Raw genomic sequence first — 18,615 nt, 5'->3', positions numbered from 1 at the left:
GCAAAGTAAGGGATTAAGGGGATGGCACCCCTTCCCCCAAACTCCCATTCTCACCTGCATACCAACTTTCTGCCCTCAGACTCATCCCTCATGGGGTGGCCGGCAATGGCCTCCTAAAACCGGACCATGAGATGCCCACAGTGTCACATCCACCGGCTTTGCGGATGTCTGCCCAAATTGCCCAGAATATAGGGCATCTCTCTGGGGGCCTGGACACCCTGACCTCGCTCTGGAATCGTCACAACCCCACCCCGGGTCCCTGTAGACACGGGGATCGGGTCTGAGCCACTGCGCTCGATGGCAGGAGTAGTGGTGGAGGGCAGCCAGGCGCTAACTATTGGGAAACGGCCACCAGAGGGTCTGGGTCTTGGCTGTTGGGGGCGGGCGGGTGAGGGGCGGCGGGCGCCGTTGGCATGGCCACTCCTTTCATGAAAGCTTCAGCTTCTGGAGGCCCTCAGCCCTGGTGAGCAGCTGGTGTGGTGAGGCTACTCAGGGAGATGCCTACCCTATCTTGTCTATACTGTCTGTCTTGCCCTTGCCCAGGGTAGATAGCGGGGGCTCCAGGTTTCCCCTGAATGGAGTGGGGCAGCAGTCCACAAGCCCCGATCGGTGAGGGGAGTCCGGTCCCGGAACCTGTCCCCCAGCCGGCCCCGGCCCTCGTTGTCCCATCAGAGCTGGCCCGATGCTGCCCAAGACCCGGCAAGGAGCCACACGCGGCCCCGTCGCAGACGGACGCGGGTGGCCAGTAAAGCTCCGTCATCGGCCAGGGTTCCGACTCGGACTGCGCCAGGGCCAGGAGCGGGCAAGCTTGTTTCCGGGCTCCTGTTCCTTGGTGGGGGGCCGGGGGTGGGGGAATGGTGGCTAAAGACCCAGCCCCGAGAGGTCTAGTCAGTTTACCAGAATCCTCCTGGCAGCAGCAGTCCGGGGAGGGGGGGCCCGCCCAGAGTGGTCTGCCTGCCCTTCAGTGCCCAGGCCTCAGCTGGCCCGCCGGGACCTGGCAGCCTAGGACAGGACAGTGAGAAACTGGTTTCTATTAATAATTACAAATAGCACCATTATTAAGCGTTATAAGCCGAGCAGTGAGAAGCAGTGGACCAGACTTATCATATATGACTTCAAGTGTGCATCCCCGTCAGAATCTAGTAGCGCCTAGTGGAAAGAGCCCAGACCTGGGAGTCAGAAGGACCAGCGTTCTAATCCCGGCTCTTCCACTGGTCTTGGCAAGTCACTTCACTTCTCGGTGCCTCAGTTCCATCGTGTAAAATGGGGATTAAGACTGTGGGTCATGGACTGTGTCCAACCTGATTAGCTTGTATCTACCCCAGCGCTTAGCAAAGTGCCTGCCACCGAGTAAGCACTTAAATACCATTTTTTTAAAGAAACACACTGTTCTAATTGCTGGACAGGATACAAGTTAATCAGAACAGACACAGTCCCTGCCCTACATGGGGCTCACAGTCTAAGAAGGAGGGAAACCAGGTACAGCATCCTCATTTTACAACTGAGGAAACTGAGGCATAGAGAAGTCAAATGGCTTACCCTAACGGCAACGAGGGGCAGAGACAGGATTAGAATCGAGATCCTATGACTCCCAGGCCTGAGCTCATTCCACTATGCCACGCTAGATTCCGACCAGCAAGCACTAGTGAATTCACACGCCACACATCCGATCACCAACCTGAGGCCGTGACGTCCTACACGCACCATCTTGTGGAACGTCACTGGTGTACCCGATCTCAGAGCGGAACTCAGTAGCGGGAGCTACGGGCGGAGGGTGCCCGCCGCCAATAATAGAAACACCGGACATAAAGAAGTCCGTGGGACGGGGTGGCGGGAGACAGACCAGCTGAAAACAGGATGGATGACTGCCTTGGCCACCTGTTCCTCAGTCAGACACTTGTATCTATCCCAGTGCTTAGTCCAGTGCCTGGAACATAGTAAGCGTTTGCCTAACACCAAATACAAACCCCCGATCTTTTATTCATAGAGGTTTCCGGCCAGAGGGAGAGATATCAGATGGCGTCTGGTGGCCTGATTGTGTTAAGTCTCTTTCCAGCAGTCTCCCATGTGCCCTCTCAAAGGTCATTCCCAGCCCATATGGGTTTTCCCTTTCCTGAACATCAGGGGCCTCTCACCCCTACTCCTTGGGACAACCCCCTCGGCCTCAGCTCCCCCTACTGAGTGCCCCCGGGTTCACGGGGGCCTGGAGCAGGTGGAGGTCATGGTGTCTGCCCCGCCTCTCCCCCACCCCCTGGGACACGCTCTGAGGTCAGGCGGCCTCAGGCACACTTGTGCCCAAACCTGGATGTGAAATAATCGTGTTACCCTGTCGTGGGCCTGGGGATTCAGTGCCCACTGAGGGTGTGTGGGAGGCATCGATGGATCACTCGTGCCCCTGGGGGACCCCAGCTGGGTGGAGGAGCCGGGATTAGAACCCTGGTCCCCCGATTCCCAGGCCCAGGTTCCTTCAACGAGGCTGCGCTCTTTCTCAGGAAGGCTGCAGTCCCTGAAGAGACTCTTGGGACCAGGGCCACGGTCCCACGTGAAACCTGCAGGCCTGTACGCTGGGGCTGTTGCTCCATCCTAGGGGAGAAAGGGAAGCTGAAAATCTCCACCACCATCCCCAACTCCCCCGCCCTGGAAAGGGCTTGGGCACGGGAAAGGGCACGGGCTTGGGAGTCAGAAGTCATGGGTTCTAATCCCAGCTTGCCACTTGCCAGCTGTGTGACTTGGAGCAAGTTGCTTCACTTCTCTGTGCCTCAGTGACCTCATCTGAAAAATGGGGATTAAGACTGTGAACCCCACGAGGGACAAGCGGATAACTTTGTACCTATCCCAGCGCTTAGAACAGTGCTCGGCACATAGTAAGCGCCTAACAAATTGCATTATTATTATTATTATTACCCCACTCGGCTCTGACCAGCCCAGCTGACCCCGGGCCCCCCTGTAAAGGGGGGCTAGAACCCTTGACAATTGTTGCTTTACTTGGACTGAATAAAGCCCTCTAAGATGAGCAATAACGTCAGCCTACATCTCTCCCTCGATGAATAAGAAATGAGCGCTGAGATATAAAATTAGCATTTCTAACCGCGCACACACACAAGCACACACATACACAGGAACACATATTTTCACTGGGGGCCAGGGAGTGTGTGGGGGTGTCACGTGGGCGAGGGGTGTTGGTGATACACAAGCCATTTTTCTATTCGGGTCTCCCTCGTTTACCTTTAGGAATGCCCTGGGGAAGCTCATGGTTTGCCAAAGTCTGAAGTGCATCGTCCGTGATCACTTAAGCTTTGGGTCTTCTCCCCAGCCATCTGCCTATGAATGGCCCAAATCTCCCAAGTGGCCGGTCGGGGACTCGGCGCACAGTAGATGGTAAGCTCCCCGTGGCCAGGGATCTTATCTGGGGGCAGAGCAACTTGGAAGAGTCCAGTAGATTTAGTATTGTAGTAGACCAGGCGGTTAGGAGCGTTCAAAAAAGAGTTACTAGATCTAATTCCTGCCCTCAACAAAGTACAGTCTATTGTATGTATCTATGTATCTATGTATCTATCTATCAATATGTATCAATATGTATCTATTGTGGAGAAGCAGCGTGGCTCAGCGGAAAGAGCACGGGCTTTGGAGTCAGAGGTCATGGGTTCGAATCCCGGCTCGGCCACTTGTCAGCTGTGTGACTTTGGGCAAGTCACTTCACTTCTCGGTGCCTCAGTTACCTCATCTGTAAAATGGGGATGAAGACTGTGAGCCCCACGTGGGACAACCTGATTCCCCTGTGTCTACCCCAGCGCTTAGAACAGTGCTCGGCACATAGTAAGCGCTTAACAAATACCAACATTATTATTATTATTATGCGGAGCACTTTACCAAATTTTTGGAGAGGACAATAGAGTTAGCTGATAGTTCTTGGCCTCAAGGAGTCTGCTATGTGCAGACCACTTGTCTGAGCATTTTTTATGCTATTTGCTAAACGCTTACTATGTGCCAGGCATTGTACTAAGCCCTCAATTCCTTTTCTCCCACTTCCTTCTGCACCTCCCTGACTCGCTTCCTTTATTCACCACCACCCCGCCATACACCACCACCCCAACTCCTCAGCACTTCCGTCCATTTCTGTGATTCATTTATTTCTATTAATGTCTGACTCCCCCTCTAGACTGTAAACTCACTGTGGGCAGGGAATGTGTCTGTTATATTTTTGAGTTATCCCATCCCAGGCACTCAGTACAGTGCTCTGCACCCAGTTAGCACTCAATAAATTCGATCGATTTGACTGATTGAAGCTAATCATGTAGGACACAATCCTTGTCCCACACAGATCTCACCGTCTTAATCCCCATTTTTTACAAATGAGATGAGGCACAGAGAAGTGAGGTGACTTGCCCAAGGCCACACAGCAGACAAGCGGCAGAGCCGGGTCCAGGTTCTGTGCTTCACTTGAGAGAATACAGTAGAGTAAGTAATCCTCGTTCCTGCCCTCAAGGGGTTTACAGACAAACAGAAGGACCAGACTATCAGCCTGAATTCGGCTAACTGAGACTCCAGGAGCCAGTGGATTCTGTCTGGAGACTTAGTCTGACCCTCTCTTCCTCCGCATTGTGGGTCACTATGTTCCTCTCTTCTCTCACAAAAATAATAATCGTGCTATCTGCCTGGCGCTTCTTATGATGTGCCAAGCACTGTACTAAGCGCCGAGGTGGATACAAGATAATCGGGTTGGACCCAATCCCTGTCCCACCCGGGGCTCACAGTCTAAGGGGGAGGGAGAACAGGTCCCTTATTTCAGAGAGGAGGAAACTGAGGCACGGAAAGGTGATTTTCTCAAGGTCACGCAGCAGGAGAGAGGCAGAGCTGGTCTCCCATCTCTCACTCGGTCTCCCCGCTTCTCACCAACGGGAGGGTCTCCCCCCCGGGGGGAGCAGAGAGGTTGCGGCTTTGCCCAATCCACTCTGCCCTCGATCTGGGCCCCTCCCCATACTCCCTTGGCATCCTCCCACCCAAGAAGCCCACCCCCGACCTTCCGGAGCGCTGGGGTGGAAGCAGCCCTCCCTTGGCAGGGACCCAAAAGCCGGGGGGGAGCTGGGTAATTAAAACATTTCAGTAATTACTCTCCCGCAGTGATAAAAAACGGAGACCCGCACGTCGGCTCCTGAAGCCCCAAGGGTCGGGAAGGAGGCTAAGGAGAAGACGAAATAGAAAGTGACGCGGAGTTCGGGGGAAGAGTGTTAACCCCAAGAAGGGCGGGATGGAGAGATGAGGTCGGGGAGCAGGTCGAAAAGACAAAGGGGGATGGTATAATAATAGTAATAACGTTGGTATTTGTTAAGCACTTACTATGTGCAGAGCACTGTTCAAAACGCCGGGATAGATACAGGGTAATCATGTTGTCCCTTGTGAGGCTCACAGTCTTATCCACAGGAGGGTCTGCAGAAGATCTGAAATGGGGAGGGGGTAGCTACCCCTCCAGGCAGCAAGAATCAAATGGCGAATGGACAGCCCTCCAAAAACAGAGGTGCTTTAATCATGGCATTTATAAAGCGCTTACGAGAGAATAATAATAAATCGTGGTATTTGTGAAGTGCTTAGGCTCAGCTCTGAGGTAGATACAAGACGATCAGGTCGGACACGGTCCCCGGCCCACAGGGGACTCGCGGTCTCCGAAGGAGGGGGAACTGGGAGTTAATCCCCATTTTATAGTCGAGGAAACCGAAGCCCCGAGATGGGAAGTGGCTTGCCGGAGGTCACACAAGAGGCGAGGGGCTGAGCCGGAATCAGAACGGGTGTCTCTTGATGTGATGGTCAGCTCCCTGCTCGGAAGCCAGCTCCTCTCCCCGAGAGTCGCCCCTTCTGCTCTCCTCTCCCAACCCCACCTTTCACCGACCACCCACATCGGCCAGATGCCCTGTCCGGCCACCGAATGGGTGACTGCAAGCTCGCAGACGAGTCCAGATAGGACGGTAAGGAAGTGGCGTGGCCTAGTGGAAAGAGCCGGGGCTGGGATTCGGAGGACCTGAGTTCTAATGCTTGCTCTGCCAAATGCTTGCTGTGTGACCTTGGACTAGTCACTTCACTTCTCTGTGCCTCAGTTCTTCTGTTCTCCCTCTTATTTAGACTATGAGCCCCATATGGGATAGAGACTGTGTCCGACCTCATTTCACTTGTATCTACACCAGCCCCTTAGAACAGTGTTTGACACATAGTAAACACTTAACCAATGCCGTTAAAAAGAAAGGTCCTCTCGTCGTGGCTAAGTGCTCCCACAGGCTGGATCGGGAAGAGCAGAAGGTAGGAGGGAGTTGGGGGGGTTGCCTTGGCTTCCGTCAGGTTCATTCTGCTCCCCAAGAATTCATCGGCTTCCCACAGTGGTGGGCTGGGGGACTCTGGCACCATAGGGAGGCTCCAGAGCAGACTGGGTCCCTTGGACTGATTCGGGTGGGAGGCTTCATCCATTCACTAATCGGTTGATTGATTGAGATGAGCAGCGTGGCCTCGTGGAAAGAGCCTGGGCCTGGGAGTCAGAGGACCTGGGTTTTAATCCCCACTCCACCACTCCCCTATCAGGAGGGTGAAGAGGACAGAGGGGTGGGGGGGTGGGGGCGGTCCAGAGAAGAGTCGTAACTATGGTTCCAGGGGTGGAAAGTGGGTTCTGTGGGGAGAGACCGACGGGGAGAGGGTCTCAGGACCGGACAACCCTCCCACCCAGGCCACAGAGCGGTTGTTGCAGCCCATCTCTCCTCTCTCTCTCTCTCTCTCTCTCACACCCATACACACACACACAAACGAGCTCCAAGAGCTCCCCCCTGCCCCACCAAGTCCGATTCCCCTGCCTCCACCGACAGGATTCAAGTGATCCCCCCTCCAACTGTTCCCCCCAATCCAGTCACATATCTCCCTGTGGCCCACGGGTGGCACGTTCCAGGTAGTCCAGGGACTACTCGTCCAGGAGCGTAAGCACCAGGGGGGCGCCTTGGGGCGGCCGCAAGGAGGCCGGCAGAATCCGCTCAGTCACTGGGGCGGCCGAGTAGGGCCCGACCGGGCCGTCCTGGGGCTGCGGGCCTGGACTTCCTGCAGAATCTAGGGCAGCTCCCCATGGCCCTGCAATGGGACGGCGCTCCCCTCCGCACTCCCCTCCGCACGTGGGAGAGGCAGGTGGGGCAGGTCTCCCCCGCGGCCACCCTTGCCACCTCCCGGTCCGGGGTCATCGCGCGGGCTCGGCCGACCGTTCTATTTTGGGGCCTCCAGTGTACGGCAGCACGCTCCGCGTGGTGACACTATTCACGCACCTGCCTGAACCTTCGCTCGCGCGTTCAGTCCCCCCAGAACCGAGCCGCTGTCCTGCTTTAACCTCCTCCTCCCCTCGCCTTCCACGATCTGTCAGTGCTTTGAGTCTGACTGCCGTCTTAGACGGTCAGCTCCCTCAGGGCAGAGGTTATGTGTCTTACTGCTGGTGTACTTTCCCTGCTGCTCAGTACAGAGCCGGGCCCTCAGAAGGCATTCGGTGAATACCACTGATTGACCGATTGATAGTCTGGTCCAGACAGTGGTCCTTGACTTATAAAAATCCTTCCATTTTTTACTTAGATTAGCAAGTATACCTTAGCCTAGAGGTTTCATTTTGCTCACACCCCCTCCGTTAAAACCCGGGCTCTACTCCCAGCTCTGCCACTCACCTGCTGTGTGACCTGGGATCAGTCACTTAACTTCTCTGGGCCTCAGGTTCCTCATCTGTAAACTGAGGATAAAAGGCCCATCTCCTTCCTCACTAAGACCATCAACCCCAATCTGGTCATTTTATATCAACGCCAGCACTCAGCACAGTGCTTGGCACAAGGTAAGTGCTTAACAAGTACCACAATTACCGTCGCCTAAATACTCCCCGTATATTCCATCCTTCTACCTCTACCTCCACTTCTGAGACTCACCCAAGATGCTCCTCCTCCCCTTTCCATCTACTAAGTAACTGCTTCAAGTGCGGGGAGGAGACCGCAGCGGTTACCATGGCAACCTACCTGCCGGTCTACACCGCTGGCACGATCTCCCGGTCACTTTGGCCCTAAAACACCTCTGTGTGCTCTTTAGACTGTGTTTTCCCCCCGCCCGCCTACTTGCTTTGCTCCAGGGCGAACACCAGCAGCAGGGAAAAGAGAACATGAGTGGCCCTGCACAAGTCATCGTCACATAAATCGACTCTTTCCCGCCGGAATTCGGGCCCTAAGTTTTCATGAACCTACTGAGGTGCATCCTTCACTTACGATGGGAGACCTCATTATTGCCACAACACATCTGCCTTCCCAACACTTCCTATCACTGCTGTGTCATTTACACCACCAAGCAGCGGGAGACGCTCCGACATCACTATCATCCCCGTGCCACGGCCACCACACGCCGATGGGAGATTCCACCGTCGATAATTTGCCACATCCACCACCCACTGATGAGGAAAATCATCCTCACTTGACCTCATGCACCACCCAAGGATGGAAGACTCCGACATCATTACGCCTCTTCCACCACACACCAACGAGAGATTCCATCATCACCATCATCTTTATGCCGCACCCACCATCACTCTGCCACATCCATCACGTTACCACCTCCACCACCCATCAGTGGGAGACTCCGTCATCACCTGGCCGTGTCCGCCACCCATCCCGCCCTTTTCTAAACCACTCCCCAGGGCCCCACCCCTTCCAGAATTCCAGAATCGCCAACGCACACAATCCCTCTCTCTCCTTCCCACCCCCAAGAACCCAGTGCTCGAGAGGTCCTCTAACAGCACCTCTCCTATCAGGCGACAACTCCTCTAAGGCAGGGAGCTTGGATTTTCTCTTTCACGAGCCCCTCCCATCAGACAGACAGGAACTCGGTGGATGGTTCTGGACCACTCGGCCGCCTCGCCCCCCCACACTCACCCCACCGAACGTCGCACCCTCTTCCCCAATAGTCTCCTCGGGTCACCTCGTCCATCAGTTCCCGGAGTGACCGGGCTCACCTTGTCCGCCATGATCATCGATGACCCTCCGTGGATGCCCAGGATGGGAGTGAGGGTCTGGGCGGAGATGAAATCGAGGATCTGGGCGATGGCCTCCTGGTCGGTGTCGTCGGCGAACACCACCCCCTGGATCTTCCGGTCGGACATGAGGTCGCAGATGCGGGTGATGATGCTCTTGGGGTCGGTCTCGTTCATGGCCACCAGCTCCACCCGGGGGACCACCGACAGGTGATGGAAGTCATCTTTCTCGTGGGCGTCCTTGATGGCCACCTCGTCCGACGTTCCCACCAGGATGACCGCGATGCCGATGCTCGGGTGGCTCTTCTGGGCCCGGGTCCTGCCGCCCACCGCGGCCAGGACGGCCAACACCCACCACAACCTTGGAGAGGAGCGCTCGGCCCTGGTCTTCATCTTCGACTCTGACACTCCCTGAAGGGACGGGCGGGACAGCGAGAGTTAGTTCACTCAGACACACATAGGACGGCATCATAAGTCAGTCGATCGTATTTCCTGAGCGCTTACTGTGTGCAGAGCACTGTACCTAACGCTGGGGAGAATACAGTAAAACAATAAACGGACACATTTGCCGCCCACGGCGGGCTCACAGACTAGAAAGGGAATTTAAGTGGAAGGGAGGACAGGTACTGAATCTCCATTTTACAGATGAGGAAACTGAGGAACAGAGAAGCTAAGGGACTTGCCCAAGGTCTCCTACAGCAAGCAAGAGAAGGAGCTGGGGTTAAAAAGCAGGCCCTCTAACTCCCAGGTCCGAGGTCTTTCCACTAGGCCATACTGCGTCCGAGCCAATCAGTCAACTGGGAGTAAGTATCCAGCTTCACCGAGGGCAAAGCATTTGGATTAGAGCGGTGGGCACAAAGAAGACCGGAGTTACTTTGGCCAACCCGGTTCTGGGTGTCACAGTTAGCCAAGTGGGGGCAAGCGACCTGGATGAGATGAGATGGAGAAATCACGAGAGGATTTCAAGAAAGGAGACGGCACGTTGCAGAAAGAGAGAGAGAGGTTGAAAGTGCGTTAAAATAAACAACTGTTGCAGTAGAGGGGAGCCCATTTCTCAGGGAGGTAATCTAATTTAGAGGTTTGTAATTGGAGGAGTGCAGTCCCACTGGAATGATGTGAGCTATTGGTCAACGCGAGAGACTTTTGCCAGATGGAAAAGTCTTTCGGAATCTGCAGGAACCGGTGCTCTAAAGGGGAAACTGGGAGGCTAGAATCAGCCAACTAATAATAATAATAATGACGATTATAATAATAAATAATAATATAATAACAAGTAATGGTATTTGCTAAGTGCTTACTATGTGCCAAGCATATATAAATTATCCAAAATATGATCAGATCCCACATGGGCCTCGTAGTAATAATAATAATAATGCTGGTATTTGTTAAGCGCTTCCTATGTGCAGAGCACCGTTCTAAGTACTGGGGTAGATACAGGGTGATCAGGTTGTCCCACGTGAGGCTCACAGTTAATCCCATTTTACAGATGAGGTAACTGAGGCCCAGAGAAGTGAAGAGACTGGCCCACAGTCACCCAGCTGACAAGTGGCAGAGCCGGTATTCGAACCCATGACCTCTGACTCCTAAGCCCAGGCTCTTTCCACTGAGCCATGCTGCTTCTCTAGTCTAAGTAGGAGGGAGAACAAGTACTGAAGCTGGGGTGAAAACCCAGTTCCCAACTCCCAGGCCCATGCTCTTTCCACTAGGCCACCCTACTTCTCCATTTCACACACCCGGACTTCACAAACCCCATATGGTCCTGTCACCCCCTGGGAGCATCTATTATCCGTTTCCATTCAACGAGTCCAGCAAGTAAACTGCCGTGGCTCAAGATGGACTCAGCCCGCGGAAGCGGGCAGCTCGGGGCGACCGCCCTAAGGCCCTGTATTGACCCCAGGGCTTAGCACAGTGCTTGACACGTAATAAGTACTTTGAAATAATTCTCTTATTGTTCTTAATACTATGATCCCTCCGTGTTCTGCACCAAAGTTACCACAGCCCAGGAGTTTGGGTCAGCATGTGGTCTTCTACACTCGTACGCAGCTGAGCATTTAGTACAGTGCTCTGCACCCATTAAGTGCTCAACAAATACCATTGATTGATTTATTATTCTCACATCTTAGACCTCAGCTAACTGCAGATATCAGGTAACCCGGGTGGCTATCCCCGCCACTAATTCCCTGGGTTTCCAAAACACCTGACTCCCGGAAGCGGGGGCGAGGGGTTCCCCATTCAGTCCACTGTGCCTGCTCAATCCCATCATCTTCCTTCCCATCCCTCCCTGGAAAGCTTCAACCCTTCTACCGAGGCTGCGTTTTCTTGGCCCCTGCTCCTCGCGGCCGACTTTCATCCCCACCAAGACACCCAAAGGGCCCTGACAGAAGTCACTGACAATCTGCTCTCGAACACTTCCAGCCGCTGTGCTCCTCGATTCTAATTCTTCTTGACTGCACTGGCTTTTGTGGTGGAGTCTTCCTCCGAACTCCCTCCTCCCCGCCTTTCTGCCAGCTGGATAGCAGCGTGGTCTGGGAGTCAGGAGGACCTGGGTTCTAATCCCAACTCTGCCACCTGTCTGCTCTGTGGCCTTAGGAGAGTCACTTCTCTTCTCTGTGCCTCAGTTCCCTCATCTGGAAAATGGGGATTAAGACTCTGAGCCCCGTGTGGGACAGGGATTGTGTCCAGTCTGATTATCTTGTATCTACCCCAATGCTTAGTACAGTGCCTGGCATGTAGTAAGAACTGAATACTATTAAAAACAAATAAGCATTGAACTCCTCGGCCCCATTCAGCCTTCTCCCCATCTCTCCACAGCTCCTGTTCTCCCTTAGCGCCTCTGAGTCTCTAGCCCCCTTTGTGTCTCCCCCGGCCCCTCTCTCCAGTGGATTCAGCTACCACTAAAGTCAGTCAAAACCTCAGTTGGCTTAAAAACATGGCAAGGCCTTGGGTATGAGTCAAACCAAAGGTTGTTCTAGCCCAGGATTCTGCCTTACTTCCCCCTCACTCCCCAGAGCTTAATAGAGTGCTCCTCCCCCAGGAGGCACTCAATAACTACCAGTGGAAAGAGCCAGGGCCTGGGAGTCAGAGGACCCGGGTTCTAATCCCCCCTTTGCCACTTGTCTGCTCTGTGACCTCGGTTGAGTCACTTCACTTCCCTGTGCCTCAGTTACCTTATCTGTAAAACGGGGGTGAAGACTGTGAGCCCCATGTGGGACGGGGACTGTGTCCAACCTGATTTGCTTGTATCTACCCCAGGACTTAGTACAGTGCTTGAAGCATGGTAAGCGCTTAACCATTGTCATAAAAAAAAGCCGTTCCAGGCCGTTGAAGTGGAAAGGAAAGAGGAGAGATTCGACCTGGTGAATTGGAAGCTCTCTGAGGGCAGGGACAGTGTCTACCAACTCTACTGGACTCCCGTCAGTGCTCAGTCCAGTGCTCTGCGCGCAGTAGACGGTGAGCTCCTCGAGGTCAGGGACCAGGCCTTCTACCTTTATCGAACTCTCCCGAGGCCTGGGTCGATCGATCAATTAGTTGGGGGTTCTGCACACAGCAGGCACTCAGTACATACGGTTGGCTGACTGATTGATCTCCATGAACCGGTCAGAGAGAAATCTGACAACCGGGCAGTGAGCGGAGACGGACTACCCGTTGAAGACTCATTTACGGATACGGTCCCTGGGAACCAGCCCCCCTCCCTGCCAGCGAGGAGACCCCCTCCACGGAGCGACCTTCTGCCGCTCTGGGTTTGTGATTCCACAGTGCTCAGTCGCGGGCTCCCACGCCTGTCCCGGGGGCACGGATGGCTGTCAGGTGACCCCCTCCGCCTGCGTCCGGGGCCCGAACGCACCCACCCTGACGGATATCAACGAAGGGAGAGAATAATTCCACAAGGATCCAGACAGACTAATTACAGCAATAGCCGAATCTGACAAGCTAATCAGCATGGGGATTTCGACGCAAGAGTGCTAAGTGGTGCCAAAATTGTGGAAGGGAAGCCATCGGCGCACTGAGGGGTGCGGAGTCCAACGCCAGCGGTTGACTCTTCCCCAGGGTGTGGGCCAAATGGCAGCTTTGCAGTTAGACCGCCATCTTCTGCCTGCCGAGCCCAAGGGGATCATCATGGCGAAGCCCAAGGACTCAACCGTGGCCACTGCTCATCTCAGTAGGGGTCCCTCCATCCCCCCGCCGGCCAGAGCGGCAACAGCCGGTGCCAGCATTGGGCCAGAGCATGTAAACTCATTGTAGGGGGCGAATAATGACAGTATTTGTTAAGCGCTTACTGTGTTTCTAGGACTGTTCTAAGTGACGAGGAGGAGGCAATCTAATCGGGTTGGATACAGTCCCTGTTCCACATGAGGTTCAGAGTCTTAATCCCCGTTTGACAGGTGAGGTAACCGAGGCCCAGAGAAGCTAAGTGACTTGCCCGAGGTCGCACAGCAGACAAGTGGCAGAGCCGGGATTAGAACCCACGACCTTCTGACTCCCAGATCTGTGCTCTATCCACTCGGCCAGGGAATGCGTCTGCTATATTGTCATAGTACTTTCCCAAGCGCTTAGTCCAGTTCTCTGCACACCGTAAGTGCCCAATAAATACCACTGACTGATGGACTGAGCGCACCAGGACCCATCGGGTCTTGCCCTTGGTAGCCACTGCGGTCTCCGCCGCCCACATTTGACAGTAATTTTCAGGGCTCTGACTGTATTTATTTATATTAATGTATATTAATATCTATCTCCCACTCTAGACTGTAAGATCCTTGTCGGCAGAGAATGTGTCTACCAACTCTTTTGGACTGTATTCTCCTAAGTATTTAGTACAGTGTTTTGCAGACAGTAAGCGCTCAATAAATATGACAGATTGACTGCACTTGGAAAGCCACCCTGCCGATGTCCAGCCTCAGAACTCACGTTAAAACCCAAGTCTCCCGGTCCCCAGAGCCAGGATCCTTCCACAGGACCAATGCTTAGCCTAGTGGATACAGCCCTGGCCTGGGAATGAGAAAGACCTGGGTTCCAATCCCAGTTCTGCCACTTGTGTGTTGTATGACCTTGGGTAAGTCATTTCACTTCTCTGTGCCTCAGGTATTTCATCTGTAAAATAAGGATTGAGCCTGGGAGCCCTATATGGGACAGGGATCGTATATAACCGATCCACCCCAGACCTTAGTTCAGTGCCTGGAAAACCAGTAAGTGCATAACAAATACCACAATTATTATTATTATTATTAATTTTGTAATTCTGACTCTGCCATTCGTCTGCTGTGTTACCTTGGGCAAATCACTTCATTCCTCTGTTGCTCAGTTCCCTCATCTGTAAAATGGGGATTAAGGCTGTGAGCCCCTTAACGTGTCCAACCCATTAGTCTGTAACTACCACGGCGCTTAGTACAGTGCCTGGCACGTAGTTAGCACTGAAGAAATGCCATTTAAAATTTTTAAAAACCACGCAGAAAAACGGCAAGGCTGGTTATCGGGTTCTTTGTTAGCTATTTTTCCGCTGAGTTAAAGTGGTTGGAGAGAAGCACGACTTTGCAGGCGGGAGTAATGAATCAGCCTCCTCTAGGCGGCCGTTAAAGCCCTGGAAAACGCCAGCCCCGCTCCGGCTACAGAGAGCCGTGAAGTGAGTTGCTTCAACCGGGACCTTGAACGAAACCCGACACCCAGATCCATCAGTGTTCTCTGAACCCTGGAAACCAGCTCCAGGTCGGATCAATAGAGGACACATAAGCGGTTGATCCTCTTCTAGGTAAAAATCAACTCATTATCTCCCTCTAATTGACCCTGCCCTCATCAGCATTCCCACTCCTCAGTCGGAGGGATGGGAACGGGGATGGAGAGAGCAGATAAACCCCATCCATTCCCCGCTCCTTCTGATTTCAGCGCCGAGGGAGCCGTGGGGCTCCTTTGCAAGGAAAGGATTTTCCAGCTCGGGCTCTGAGAGCCGAAATTCCTGGCTTGGTGTCGACGGGGGCTGATTGCTGTATTAGCACACTGTCTTCGGGGTTCGAGGGGCCTCATCCCTATCTCGTGGCCCATGGGAAGCGTCCTGGCCTGCCGAAAGATGTCTCTCTGGAGGGCGGGACGTGGTGGGAATTTGAAGGTGCCGCTGGACTCCCTCAAGGCTACGCTCTGAGCGGTTATGGAGGGTTGAGGGACGATTGATCTCATCGGGTCACTGAATTTGCAATGGTCTCTGCTACAGAGCTGCTGGAAAGGGTGACCTCATAAGAAGTGAAAGCGGGGTGGGGCAGAACTCAGAGTTGGGCTAAATCTCCTTGCTTGACCCCACACCCCTTTACCCTGAAGGAAAGGGCCGAAGTTCCAAAAACCTCCTCTGCAGATGAGGAGCTCGCTGGGGCTTCCGACCCCTCCAGGACCTTGAGAATCCCATTCCCTCATGCTGAATCTAAAACCCAAAAGAAATGACTGCCGGATTTTATTCCCCCGCACCCACTCTTGAAGGCCTGGGGAGGTTGGGTTGGGTTTAGATTTATGGTCGAGATTTCCATTTTGTCAGAACTCATTTGCCGGGCCGGGAAGCAGGATGAAAATCGAGTCCCACTTTGTTTATGACCCTGGCTCGGGGCAGCTCTCCAGGACAGAGCCCGGGGTCCAAATGGGGAGTTCGCCACTGGGGTCGGTCATGAGATGGCACCTTGATGGGCGTAGGGGATGTGGGGAAGGAGAGGGATCGGTAGTTACCCTGGAGAAGCGTTCCAGTTGCCGCGGTTTGAGGGGGATTCTATGCGACATCACTACACTGGACTCCCTGTGCCCACAGCGCCAAGGGGGCGCGGGTGGGTCCGGCGGACGTCCCCCTGGCATCGGGGCGGCCTGCTGTCCGCCGCCGGCCTGGGGATCAGCTGGAGGCCACTTGTTGCGGCTTCCGATTTTCCGGCTGGGTGATCGGGTGCCCGAGCGTGCTCGCTAATTGGCTCAAGGATCGCCCGACTGACCGCCGCTTCCTGGCAGTCCTGAGGGCCCTGCCTGCTCCCCGCCCCCCAGACTCCTTGGCCCCCCGGCCCGGCCTCCGACCCACCCCAGCTTGGCAGCAGGGGCCGGGGAGAAGCTGGAAATGCACCTGTCAGTCTAGTGGTCCCATTAAAGTTGGAGTTTTTTGCGGGGGGGCAAGCTCAGTAGGAGGGATCCAACGGGTCACAGCTCCCCAAACGTGACGCTTTCTGGAATATTGGACCAGAAAATCAAGCGATCAGTAGTCCAGTGGGAGAGAACTTATCACTCAACAATGCACACCTCTCCGCCTCAGCATGCGTTGCCTGGTTCGCGATTTTAGAATCGGGAGCCATCCTTATTATTATTATTATTAAATTATAGCAATAATGTAATAATAATGTTTCTCTAGACTGTAAGTTCACTATGGAAAGGGATGTGTCTGTTAATTCTGTTGTATTGTACTCTCCCAAGCACTTAGTACTGTCCTCTGCACATGCTAGTGCTCAATACATAGCATTGATTGATATTAAAGTCTGTCTCCCCATCTAGCTGAACGATCGTCATGGGCAGGGAACGCGTCTACCAACTCGGTTGTAATGCACTCTCCCAAGTGCTTAGTACTGTGCTCTGTACACAATAAGCGCTCAATAAATCCCCTCGATTGACGACCGTGATCATTATTAGAGCCGGAGGTAGAGGGGAAAGGAAACACGACCCAACAGCTGATTGCACATTCAACCGGGCGACCAGATGGTCCCCAACACCCTCCTCGAAAGAGAAGACTGACCCTTGGGTCCGTGTGTGGGCGCACCCCAAATTGCTCACCCCGAATCTCGCCAGAACTTCCCTCTTTCTCCCCATATCACTCCCTCTCCAGCAGAAACCGACATCCTGAGCAAGGTAGCGCTTTCCCAGACACATCCCTTGTCAGTGGACCAACCCTCCAAAGAATGAGAGAGGGAGACAGCCCTGGAATTTGGAGGACCTCAGAGACCAACTGACACTCCCTATTTGGGGGTAACTCCCAAATTTCCCCTCATTCCCCCAGTTGAGGAGTAAGGGAGGGCAGGTGTGGAAGAGCCGAAGAAGAGAGAGAGGTGGCTATCAAAGGCATAAGCATGTGATCACAACAGTATTTTTGAAGCAGCTTAGCTGTGTATACCAACTCTATTCTATTGTACTCTCCCGAGTGCTTAGTACAGTGCTCTGCACACAGTAAGCCTTCAATCAATCAATGGCATTTATTGAGCACTTACTGTGTGCAGAGCACTGGACTGGGTCTAGAACCCAGGGCTGCTGACTCCCCCACCCACTCTAACATTTTCTTCTTCATCGTGGAGGACCTTTGTGTTCATTCAGTGGTATTTATTGAGCATCTACTGTGCTCAGAGCACTGTACTAAGCGCTTGGGAGAGTACAGTGTAACAGACACATTCCCTTTCTGACCGGCTATCTGTCTCTTTCCTCTGGTTTTTACCGATACCCCTCCAAGGGCTTCTAATTCAAAGGCCCACACTTTTATCCTAGAGACGGGAGAGGATTTTCCTTCCCTCATCGGGTGTTGTGGCGTGCTCTCAACAGCCCTGTGCCGTCTCTCTCCTCGGAGATGTTGCTGGGTTCAAGGTTTTGAAAGCTCGGCAGGGCCCTTGGGAAGTGGGCTGTGGGCACGGAGTGCGCTTACTGCCGGGCGAACACTCCTCCCGGAGGTGTTCATCGCCTTTCAGTGTAAATACCTTCTGGGTCGTGAATTCCGTTTAAATCTCTTTCGGTTCATGGATGTAGAGTCCACACAAACCGGCTTCATCCCTCCTCTGGGGACCCCGCCGGGCAGTTCCCCCGTGCCCCCGACTCCGGGGGTTGTCGGAGATTACTGGTCTTCTGCCTTTACCCGGAATTTTGTCGCGAAATGAGGGGGGGGGGGGGATTGTGTTTACTAAACCTACTGGACTCTCCCAAGCGCTCGGTCCGGTGCTCTGCCCACTGTAGACTGTAAGCTCCTCGAAGTCAGGGATCACTTCTACTAAATCTGTTGTCCTCTCCCAACCACTAAGTCCAGTTCTCTGCATGCTGTAGACTGTAAATTACTGGAGGGCAAGGGTTGGCTCTACTGACTATTGTCCTCTCCCAAGTCTTGGGTCTTGTGCTCTGCACACTATAGACTGTCAACTTCCTGAGGGAAGGGATCTTGTCTAACTGTTGTAATCTCCCAATGGCTCAATACGGTGTTCTGCCGACAATAGACTGGAAGCTTCTGGAAGAGCAGGAATGATGCCTACCAATTCAACTGTGCTCTCTCAAGGGCCTAGCACAGCATTCTGGCAAACTGCTTACCCTCTCTGGGCCTCAGTTCCCTCATCTGTCAAATGGGGAGAAGACATCTCTCTCCCCTTAGATTCCCAGCCCCTGGGTTGGGACGGAGGCCGTGTCTGATCTGCAGACCGTCATCTCCCTGGGGGCAGGAATCATGTCTAACAACCCTGTCATGTCTAACAACCCTGTTATATTGGACTTTCCCAATACAGTGCTCTGCACACAGTAATAATAATAATGGAATTTGTTAAGCACTTATTGTGTGCCAAACACTGTTCTAAGCGCTGGGGGAGATAGAAAGTAATCAAGTTGTCCCACGTGGGGCTCACAGTTTTAATCCC

At 53.7% G+C, this 18,615-nt stretch overlaps 1 protein-coding gene across 2 annotated transcripts in view; it reads right to left on the bottom strand.

Moving 5' to 3' along the window:
* GRIN2B (glutamate ionotropic receptor NMDA type subunit 2B) overlaps positions 1–18,615 on the bottom strand; it is a 107,317-nt gene that overhangs the window by 73,097 nt on the left and 15,605 nt on the right. The window contains exon 2 of one of the 2 annotated variants that reach the window (XM_029054503.2): positions 8,996–9,424. In XM_029054503.2, the coding sequence (XP_028910336.1) occupies positions 8,996–9,406 (411 nt within the window). In that variant the 5' untranslated portion in view covers positions 9,407–9,424. Of the gene's footprint in view, positions 1–8,995; positions 9,425–18,615 lie in introns of those variants that run through there. The other variant, XM_039910695.1, reaches the window with a different exon arrangement.

The sequence above is a fragment of the Ornithorhynchus anatinus genome, chromosome X4 (genome assembly GCF_004115215.2).
Source record: "Ornithorhynchus anatinus isolate Pmale09 chromosome X4, mOrnAna1.pri.v4, whole genome shotgun sequence".
NCBI classification, from domain to species: domain Eukaryota; kingdom Metazoa; phylum Chordata; class Mammalia; order Monotremata; family Ornithorhynchidae; genus Ornithorhynchus; species Ornithorhynchus anatinus.
Note: the sequence above shows the minus strand (reverse complement) of the source record. Positions and strands in the feature narration are given on the sequence as shown.